Consider the following 10,667-nt stretch of genomic DNA (forward strand, 5'->3'; position numbering starts at 1 on the left):
TTTACATAGATAAATAAAAATTGATAAATAGATGAGAGAGAATAATAATTTTAAAAAATTAATATTATAATTATTTTTCTTTTGTTATAAATGATGCAACATAATAATTACTATCTAAAGAGTATTATGAAAAGGTGTAATTAATATCACATTGAAAAACTAACATGACACCACTTATTATGGACAAAAAGATTAATAATTTGTTAAAATATTAAATATTTTAAATTATTGAATATAGTCTAATATTTAATTGTTTTTAAATTATTAAATATTTAAAATTAGTTATATTTATTTTGTAAACTTTAATATTAAAATTCTGATTTATATATACATTTAAAAAAATTACAAATAATGAAAATTAAATTATCCTATCTAAATTAAAATTTTAACATTTAATAAGTTGAAATTGATTTATCTAAATACAATATTTAATAAATAGAAAAAACTCAAATTAAAATATAAGAATAAGAAATTTATCAAAAATTTTAATCCAAACACAATATTATGGATAATATATTTAAAAAAATGTAACATGAAAATTAAAAAATGTATAATTTATTCCATTATATTCATTTTCAAATAATATAATGAAGTTAGCGTTACATTCCATTATAAAATATTCAAACAACAAAATAAAAGGATTCTCACATATAAAAAAGTAAATTATAATTTCATCATTGCATTGAATAACAAAATTAATAATATATTATTTTAGGGTATGATATGATCACGAAAATTTCATTTGGTGCTCGTCCGCAATTTTGGGATCAATTGTAGAGTCAATAAAAGAAAAAGGCTAGAAATTGGGCTTTTGGTTGTAAGACCAGCTCTCAATATTGGGCCTTTAAATTGAGCTCATTGGAGTAGGAAGCCCAACCCACAAATATGCAAAACCCTAAACCTTGGCTAGGGCTAGGGTTTGTTCTATATCAATGCCATTGTTGCGCCTCCTTCATTGTTCAGTACCAATTTCAACCTCAAGCTCTCTGCCAAAGGTACTTTCACTCTTCCATTCTCTCATTCGTTTCATTTCTGTTGCCTTTGTTTGATTCCGCGCATATCGAAGACTTGCAGGCGCTCTATCACAGCCTGTGAGTTCAAAACATGTGCTAAATTGCATCTCATCCTCTTTTCAATTCAGATCCTCTTGTTGTTCCTGTCTCGAGGATTTTTGTGGAGAATGATGAACATTCTCTAATTAACCCAATTTTAATTTGTTTTCATTATTTAGGGCTTGCTCTCTTTTTTTTTTTTGTATTTTTTTTTGTTTGCGAAGGGAACAATATTTGCATGTGAAAATTGTTTCCTTGATGATTTTGTTTAATTCTGTTGTGCTTATGGACGGTCTTGTGCTGATCAGTTCTGACGTCAGCACAAAACATTAACCTAAGCTACATCTAATGTTGCCACACTGTATTTCTTTTGGTGTGTTCCAGTTAACAAGGGAGAACACCTCTGCATTGAGGCAAATATTGTAATATTGTAACTCTTATATCTCAAGCTAAAACAAAAATATATTTTTTTCGAATCCCATTCGGGGCTTTTGAATTTTGCCATTTTTTTTCTTCGGCAAAAATCAAGGTATGGCTATACTGTTGGTTATATTTGTTTTTATCTCAGTTTTAGCCAATAGAGCAATGTGTATTGCCAGTTTGTTTTAATATTATAGATTGGTGTTTTACAAGTTACAACTTTTATATGTATAGGATCTAAGAAACTCTGTTGTGGTAATCAATATGTCAAAGAATCCGAAAGTTTTCTTTGATATTCTAATTGGAAAGATGAAAGCTGGGCGAGTAGTGATGGAGTTGTATGCTGATGCAACCCCAAAAACGGCAGAAAATTTTAGGGCCCTATGCACCGGTGAGAAAGGGATTGGTCAATCTGGGAAACCTTTACATTACAAAGGGTCTACATTTCATCGTATTATTCCAGATTTTATGTGTCAGGGGGGAGATTTTACGAGAGGAAATGGGACTGGGGGAGAGTCTATTTACGGTGCCAAATTTCAGGATGAGAATTTCAATTTGAAGCATACTGGCCCTGGAATTCTCTCCATGGCAAATGCTGGACCTCATACAAATGGTTCTCAGTTCTTTATATGTACTACAAAGACACCCTGGCTTGATGGAAAACATGTAGTGTTTGGAAAAGTTGTTGATGGGTACAATGTTGTGAAGGAGATGGAGAAGGTGGGTTCTGGAAGTGGCAGAACATTAGAACCTGTAGTAATAGATGACTGTGGGCAGTTAGAGAAATGAAAACTATTGTTGGCAATGGCAGATAGCTGAGATCTGAATTCTGAATTAATAAGCGGATCTTTTGTGACTTGTTATATTGGATATTACTATTCAATACAAATTACTAGTATTATAATAAGTAATTTGTATTGGAAGAGTTTTTTTTGTATCAAATATTATCGTGACTCCCAAATCCCAATTCTCTTCTGAAGTAAGGAATGCCATCTCTAGTTCCACAGTCCTCTGATTTTATATGCTTCCAACCTCAAATACATTATACTTTTAAATTATAAAAGAATTGCAAAGCAATGCTTAAATCATAATATCTGATAAATAAGGATCAATCATTACTTTGAAGTTGATCTGCAAGAAGCGGGAATAAGTCAGTGCTATTATATGTGGCTTATTACTCATCATGGATTTTTTTTATATACAGATCTTTTTAAAGTTTATTAGCCCATTTTATTTTTAAACAAAATTCATACTTCCTTTTCACAAATACTAAAAATTGACTAAATTTTCTTTAAAAAGATTTAAGTATATTATTATTTTCTTATATATGAAATATTTTTTTTTTTATAGTTGGTAAGTTTATTTTTAGTCTTTTAAATTAATTTTTTAGTATAAAAAACATTATCTTAATTTTTATGTTCAAATATTGATAATAAACTTGTCAAATAAAATTCACTATTAATTAAAGTTGTCACATGAAATTTATTTATTAATATCTTTATTATAATAAAAGGAAGTATGTGTCTATGTGATTTTCTTTTTCCTCTCAAAATAATGGTATTTATGTAATTTATGTTATCATAATTATTCTGAATTTTATTTTTTAATTTAATAAATTCTAAATCTTTAGTACTTTTGAGTTCTGAACAAAAGAAAATTATGAATATTTATTTCTTATGTATTGATTACAGCTTTTCAATGTCAATTGATAATTCTTATTAAGAGAGAAACATTGCACGAGATTTGAATTTAATCATATAATACTATAAACCCTTCTTCTTTTCCTTTCTCTCTGCTTCATACGTTTTTTATCAAATTGTTTGTGCACTTTGTCTTTTACTCAGAGAATTAATTATGGATATCTATTTCTTATGTATTAGTTGCAGTTTTTTAATGTCAATTGATCTTAATTATTTTCTAATTTTTAAAGCATTTTTCTTTTCAAAACTTCATTTTGATTGTCTTATTTTATCATACTCTCTATTTCTAAAAATACTCTTTTCATATATACATTGTCCACTTTATGATTTTGTTACTTTTGTACTTCTAATATGATGATTCACACTTTCTCTATCAATTATAAGAAAACCATTTTTTGGTAAACTTGTATGAAGTTTTAATTTTAAAGGTTAGTTGTTTTAACGTTGATGTATAGCTAACATATTATTAAAAGTTTTTTCCTTTTTTACTTTCATCTTCTTTTTAGAGGACATGACTTGGGAGTTTACATTACTAAAGAACATTGCAGCATGAAAAATTGATTGAAAGATAAAAGTTCATATAATAAGATTGTAGATATTGATATTTTTTAAGTCGAGACAAAATGCAATTTAGTTTTCCTAATATTTCATATTATCATGTTTTCAATAATTTATCATTGTCATTTTATTTATATATTTAAATATTTTTTTTCATGTTATGTTGAGTTCAATTAATTTCACTTTATATATATTAATTATTAAAATAAAATTTATTAATTATAATAATTTATTTTTCGTGCATCGGGCACAAGTCCAATTATTATTAATAAAAGTATCATATTAAAATTTTAAAGAATTGAATCAATCAATTTTACTATCACAATAAATTAAAACATATATTTTTTAAATTACATATACTTAAAAAAAAGTTGATTTTAAATTTAATAAACTAATAGTAAATTTACCTCCAACATAAAAAAAAAGGCTTAAATATATTTTTAATCCCTTAAATTTAAAATAAATTTATTTTTAATTTTTTAAATTTAAAATTATTATTTTTAATTCTTATAATTTTTAAAAATCTTATTTAATTCTTGTATTCAAATTTTGTTAAGAAATTTATTAAATATTATTATATAAAATCTATTTATTAGTATTTTTTAATAAAAATATCGTATTAAATCTGATTGATATTATTTAACTATCTTAATAAGTCACTTTTAAATATGTTATCGATTATCTGAACATTAAAATAAGATTTTTAAAAATTATAAAAATTAAAAATAGTAATTTTAAATTTAAGTAACTAAAAATAAATTTATTTTAAATTTAATAGATTAAATCATTGAACCTTACCACTTTCTTTGGTAAATATTACTCCAACTAACGACCCCCCTTAATGAGGAGACAAGGACATGTCGTAAATTTTTTTGTGACCCAATTATTACATCACACTCGCTGTCAATCGATACTTGACAGTAAGAAGAAATGGTTGACCATCATTTTCGAAAGGATGATGCAAGTTAGCAAGTAATACACTGGAACTATGAACCTTTAATTTATAAAAGGAATTAAAAAGAAAAAAAAAAGAGAAATAGAGAAACAATAATGATTGGCATTATTTATTTGAAGAAAAAATATGTAAGCCTGATCTCTCTATTAGGCAAAAATGATATAAAAGATTTTATAAAGGAAAAATATGAATAAAAGTAGTAGTTACTTTATCGTTACAAAAACTTATTCTAGTTATTTAATTAAATCAAAATAGAAGATTTTATTTTAAGAGATTAGTTTTTATATATCGTTACTGTAAATAAATTTAGGTTATCAATAAATAAAAAATTTATGTATCACTTTCGAAGTGTTTATTATAAAAATCAACCATAGAAACTTGTTATATATAAAAATTTAATTAGTGCGCATATGCTTTTTTATTATTTAATTCATTATTTCAATTAAAATAGTGCTTTTCTAATTACTCGTCCACAATGACTGCTCAAACTTGTTTATGGGCTTATTTCTTTATCATTGTGATGAATTTGGATTAATATTCATCAAACCATGAGTTCAATTTCAAGACAACTTACACTTCTAATATTCTATAAATCTATTGTATCTAATCTCTACCTTTTCTTAAAAGAAGTTGAATACATTTTGATTGTGTAAAATATATATTTTTCGCTATCATCTTCATCTGATCATAAATTATCACATTTAAAATAATTTCTAATGAATTGATAATATTAAAATTTATGCATATAAAAGAATACGTGTAGATGTAAACTACAATTATCATCTTTAATACCATTAGCTGTGTATAAAAAAAATTTGTAGTTTCTAGACGAATTCCTTTGGTCAGAAAGTAAGCACTAGGCAGTGCCGCCATATTACGATTTCCCTTTCAAATTTCAACCTTCAACGTTTCTAGAAGTTTGAAAGCTCTTTTTACTCTGGCATTAGCCTCTACATTTTTATTTTAATTATTTCTTGATCCCAGTGTACTATAATTAATTATGTATTGTCTTTTTCTCATGCACGTGTGGTTGCAAGCAGAGAAAGACAAACAGAGAATCACAAAGAAGAATATTGACCAAGTACAGTGCATGCAGAAAGCAACGATCGTGTTCATCATCTTCATATATCTGTTCATTACTTCCTCCTCCCTTTACGTGCTTAATTATCAATCAGATTACTTCCATAGTCTTTATATTTTAGAAAATAATTAATTAATGGTTTAAAATTCAGAGCTTCTTACAAATTTTAATATGTATGAATTATTTATTTACATCACACCAACGTCAGAGTACTGAAACTGAAAAAAAGAAAAGGTTGATATATAGTTTTTGGCGTTGTTTAATTAATTTGGTCCTGTAATCCAAAGAAACTACAATTTCTGCATCAACATCTTGTTACGTTTTGATTGTAACCTTTCAGCATCGATTGTCAACAATGGTAACAGGTTCATGCATTTTTCTAAACGACCTGAAAGGAAGGAATGGACCTTCTTTAATATTTGCGTTGTTTCATTTATTATGTTTTTTTAATAAATATTTTTGAAATAATTAGGTTTTATATTGTTCAGTTAGGTTTAAATTAAATAAAAAGGCTTTTGAAATTGAGAAGAAAAATTGTGGAAAAAATTTATTTGGATCAAGTCATCATATATACAATTTTTTCATGTTAATTTCATATGGTATAACAAGATTTATAATGAAAAATTCAATTCAAATTTAAAATTAAGTCTATATAATATTAGTATAAATGTACTATACTATATATTATCTATATATAATTAACCGATTGTATATAATATTAAGATCGTGAGAAAAAAAAGTCCCGTGACTTTATAAAAAAAATGAATAATTATTAAAAAAATCTTATTCAAACTAAATTAATTAACGATTAATATATATTTTGTAACTAAACTCGTTAATTTGATGAGTAATTTAGTTTATATCAGTAATTAAATACAAATCATGATATGAAAAAGTAAATAAACTTTATCTCATTTGTAAATAAACTATCAATTTTATTTGTGTTTTTATTAATTCTTAAATTTTACATTTGACAAAATATTATTTATACAAACAATTTTTTATTATTAAATTAGAGTTAAATTAATTATCATAAATATCAATCATTCACTTTATTACAATTATTTTTAAAATATAATAAAAATATGAATTTAGAATAAAAAGAGAGAGAAAGAGAATAGAATGATAAAAACAAATAAATAAAAGTCTTTATTTGCTTTTTTGATTTTAAATTATATAATATTTTAATATATATGAAAATAAAAATAATATGTACCAAAACATTAATAAATAAGTGTAATTTAAAATAAATAAATAATTCATATTTCTTTTATCTTAGTAATTTATTATTTATTGAAATGATAAATTTTAAGGATTAATTATAACAAAATTAAAATTTATGATGTCTAATTTTTTAATCGGTCAAACTTAAAATATCAATTGAAATAAAATTAAAATTAAAATCTGTGTCTAATCAATTTGTAAAAAAATGAAAAGTTTAAAGAGACTTAACCCAGCACCTCCTATTATATTACCAAATAATTGTCAAAATGACGTACTAACGAACAAAAAACTATATATTGAGCCTTTTAGTTGGAAGCTACAAATATATATATATATATATATATATATATATATATGCATGACTAGATACTTCCTCTTTGCTGTGTTCTTTTTCTGTGGCTTTGCGACCTTCTTTTCTCCTTTCAAAAGCTGCTTTTTGGTCTTCACCTAGAACCCCGCTTTCTTATAATAAAATCTATTGGGCAATTCAGTATATAATAAAATCTTGTGTTAACTGTTATGATTAGGTTAGTAGCAAAGTTGAAGCTTATATGTTTAAATCTATTATTGTAAACATAAACTCAAAATTTCAGCTATTTTGAAGAAAATAAAATTTGAAGTAACTTAATTGTACAAATTGATTTTGTAAAATAAAGAATAGTATTTATTTTTATGAGCAGTAGGTCTTATGATCACCAGTAGAAAAAGGGTAATTTACGTCGCTTATTTTAAGTTTTTTACGTCAAAAACAGGTCTGACATAAATGTGGGAGACGTAAATTTACATCGGCTGTGATAGCCGATGTAAATTTACGTCGAAAATTCACAAGAGCCGACGTAAAAAAGTTGGAAACCAAAAAAAAAAAAGCAAGCAGAACTGCCCGTTCTGCTTGGAGAACGGCCCGTTCTACTACAGATCCACCCACTTTGCTTGCAGATCCACCCACGCACATAGCATTTTCTACCTGTATTAACAAACGATGATTCAGCCAAACGCGAAGAAGATGATAATATTAACTAGTATATTAATAGATAAATACATACATTTATTTTCAACATATAAGCTAATATATTAAGAAAGGATTTTCCAGACTAACCTCAAACGCGAGCCCAATGCAATCGGTCAAAAACTCAAGAATTACCCAAACGCGCAAACATATACTCAGATGCAATACACTCAAACGAAATCTTAACTCAGAAAACCCGAAGGACACTTACACTCAAAGCTCTCTTGTTTAAATATTGACGCACGCGCAAATACATTTTAAAATTTGTAGATATTTTACGTCGGACCTCGTAGGGGCCGACGTAAAAAAGCAAATCTACGTCGGATATAGCTTATGTCCGACATAGATTTGCTTTTTTACGTCGACCCCTATGAGATCTAACGTAAAAAAGTTAGACTTAATTACAAAAATGCCACCGCATTTTTTTAACGTCAAATTTTTCTTTGTCCGACGAGAATATAGTGACGTAAATTACCCTTTTTCTTATATAAATAGAATTGATGAGAGTAATATATTTAAGTTTTTCCTTGTTTAAACTGTGGCGACGAACAGTCATGTGAAAGGAAAAGCGAGAAGATGATAAGATAAGCAGTCCTAAAGTAAAGAGAAAAAGAAGGCAGACATTAGTCTAAGATGTAAATGGTTGGAGAATTAAAGAAGCAGTGGCCGCCAAGCCCACAAGTTCCTTTCACTCACCTTGGCTTAAGTTGGGTTGGGTTGGGTCCCATTAACCACTTAACCACCACCTGCTAGCAACTAGCAAGTGCCTTTGCATTCCTCACCTATATAAGTTATAACCACCTACAACCACACCTATAGTCTAAACAAATCACTGCTATGACTTCTTATTCTTCCCTCCCTTTCAACCAAAATGATTCCCAACAAATGCTCCTTTACCACCCTCAGCCTCAGGCTTCCTACAGAGGGGTCCGAAGGAGGCCGTGGGGGAAGTACGCCGCCGAGATAAGGGACTCCACCAGGAACGGAGTCAGGGTTTGGTTGGGAACCTTCGACACTGCCGAGGAAGCTGCTTTGGCCTACGACCAGGCTGCGCTGGCCATGCGAGGCTCCATGGCTGTCTTGAATTTTCCTGCTGAGACCGTTCGCCAGTCTCTTCGGAACATCGACTGTGCTTCTTTCCAACAAGGCTCCTCTCCCGTTCTCGAGTTGAAGAAGAGACATGCCATCAACAGAAAAACCCTAAAAAACAAGAACCTCAAACATCTCAATAATCTCATAGTGTTGGAGGACTTGGGGACTGACTATTTAGAACAACTTCTTACTCTCTCCTCCCAGGATATGGATATGGATATGAATGCTTCTTAGTTACATTACTCAACTCTTGCTTTTTCCTTTCACACCCCACCACCCACTTTCTTCTTCTTCTTTATCAATCTTTCAACTATATATATACTATACACGCATATGCATGCTTCACTCTTCCACTCCAATCCATATATACCAAGTCTAACTAAAATAAATAAATCATTTCCCACGTCTTTTTCCACTTCTCTTCACCTTCAATCTTCGCCTCTATAATATTATCCTCTCTTCTTAACAAGTACATACGTTTTTCCACATCTAGATCAAATTAATTCTTCCATGAACTTTTAACATTATCACTATTTATTTTAGCTTATTAAACAAATATTAAAAATATGGTTAAATACAATTTATAATTGTAAAAATTAGTTCAAATTTAATCGAATAGAACAAGTTTTTATTTATTTTTTACCTGTGTAGTTATTATTTTGTAATTAGTAATATAAATGGTATATGGTACTAGGATGATTACAGTTTTCTTTTGTCGTTATTGTTAAGGTGTATATTGTACATAAATGATTTGTATGATTCGATTAATTTAGGCAGGGGATCAGGTCTCTGTTTAAGAGGGTCTCCTTTGCGTGGAATTTGGGGACCATTTTCAGTGCAGTGAGACAAAAGATTCTCGTAGTTGGCAATTTATTGACGTTGAACTCTATCTAGAATTGTATTCAACCAAGGAAAATATTAGAATATCTGTGATTGGATCTCGGTATACTAGTAATATTTACTGAATATTATTATCATATATTAACGTATGTGTATTTTAATTAAGAATTGAAGTTTGACTCGTTATAAAAATCATGATCGGAGAAGGTATATTACTCTTAACTATAAGAAAAATTGACCGATTCACGTACATATGTATTTTTATTTTGAAAAAATACAACATGTTTTCGGTGAGTTTTTACTTTTTCGTATAAATTTCATCCATTTAAAACGCTGATGTTTATAAATAAAAAAACGTAAAAATTTTATATATTTTCCCTTAATTACCTTATAAGTTTATGGACAAAATCCAGTATAATTTGTCAATGAAGTTATTCTTCAATTAAAATTAATGTTTCACTTAATAATACATAATATATATTGTTGAGGTGAAGTTTTAATTTTAATTGAAGAATAATACATATAATTTTATAATTAAAAATTTGCATTTTAGCTTATATACATTTATTTTTTTTTATTTTTTTCCTTTGGATCCATATATATAGTTACATAACCTTTTCTGTTCATTCTCTATAATCGCATAAATTTTCTCTTTTAATCCTTATAATTTCATACACTTTTTCTATAAAAATATACATAACACATTGAAGAAGAAAAAAAAATACATATAAAAATTAAA

At 27.4% G+C, this 10,667-nt stretch overlaps 2 protein-coding genes across 3 annotated transcripts; both read left to right on the forward strand.

The window, feature by feature from the left end:
* The first annotated feature begins 847 nt into the window (after positions 1 to 847).
* LOC109795656 (peptidyl-prolyl cis-trans isomerase 2) lies at positions 848 to 2,478 on the forward strand. Of its 2 annotated transcripts, none has more exons than XM_020355141.3 (2): positions 848 to 995; positions 1,707 to 2,478. In XM_020355141.3, exons 1-2 carry the CDS (start codon positions 933 to 935, stop codon positions 2,259 to 2,261), a joined length of 618 nt encoding a protein of 205 aa, XP_020210730.1. In that variant the 5' UTR covers positions 848 to 932; the 3' UTR covers positions 2,262 to 2,478. The 2 variants fall into 2 exon arrangements, with proteins under 2 accessions (XP_020210730.1, XP_082915313.1); XM_083059187.1 differs by lacking the exon at positions 848 to 995 and adding an exon at positions 1,030 to 1,581.
* A 6,355-nt stretch (positions 2,479 to 8,833) lies between these two features.
* On the forward strand, positions 8,834 to 9,322 carry LOC109796529 (ethylene-response factor C3). The gene has a single exon (XM_020356197.3). It carries the CDS (start codon positions 8,834 to 8,836, stop codon positions 9,320 to 9,322), a length of 489 nt encoding a protein of 162 aa, XP_020211786.2.
* Positions 9,323 to 10,667: the final 1,345 nt, after the last annotated feature.

The sequence above is a fragment of the Cajanus cajan genome, chromosome 6 (genome assembly GCF_000230855.2).
Source record: "Cajanus cajan strain Asha chromosome 6, NIPB_CcT2T_4, whole genome shotgun sequence".
NCBI lineage: Eukaryota > Viridiplantae > Streptophyta > Magnoliopsida > Fabales > Fabaceae > Cajanus > Cajanus cajan.

Coding starts and splice junctions, on each gene's coding strand:
- LOC109795656 (XM_020355141.3), top strand. CDS start 933: ATGCCATTGTTGCGCCTCCTTCATTGTTCAGTACCAATTTCAACCTCA. Junction 996..1,706: donor CCTCAAGCTCTCTGCCAAAG/GTACTTTCACTC, acceptor TTATATGTATAG/GATCTAAGAAACTCTGTTGT.
- LOC109796529 (XM_020356197.3), top strand. CDS start 8,834: ATGACTTCTTATTCTTCCCTCCCTTTCAACCAAAATGATTCCCAACAA.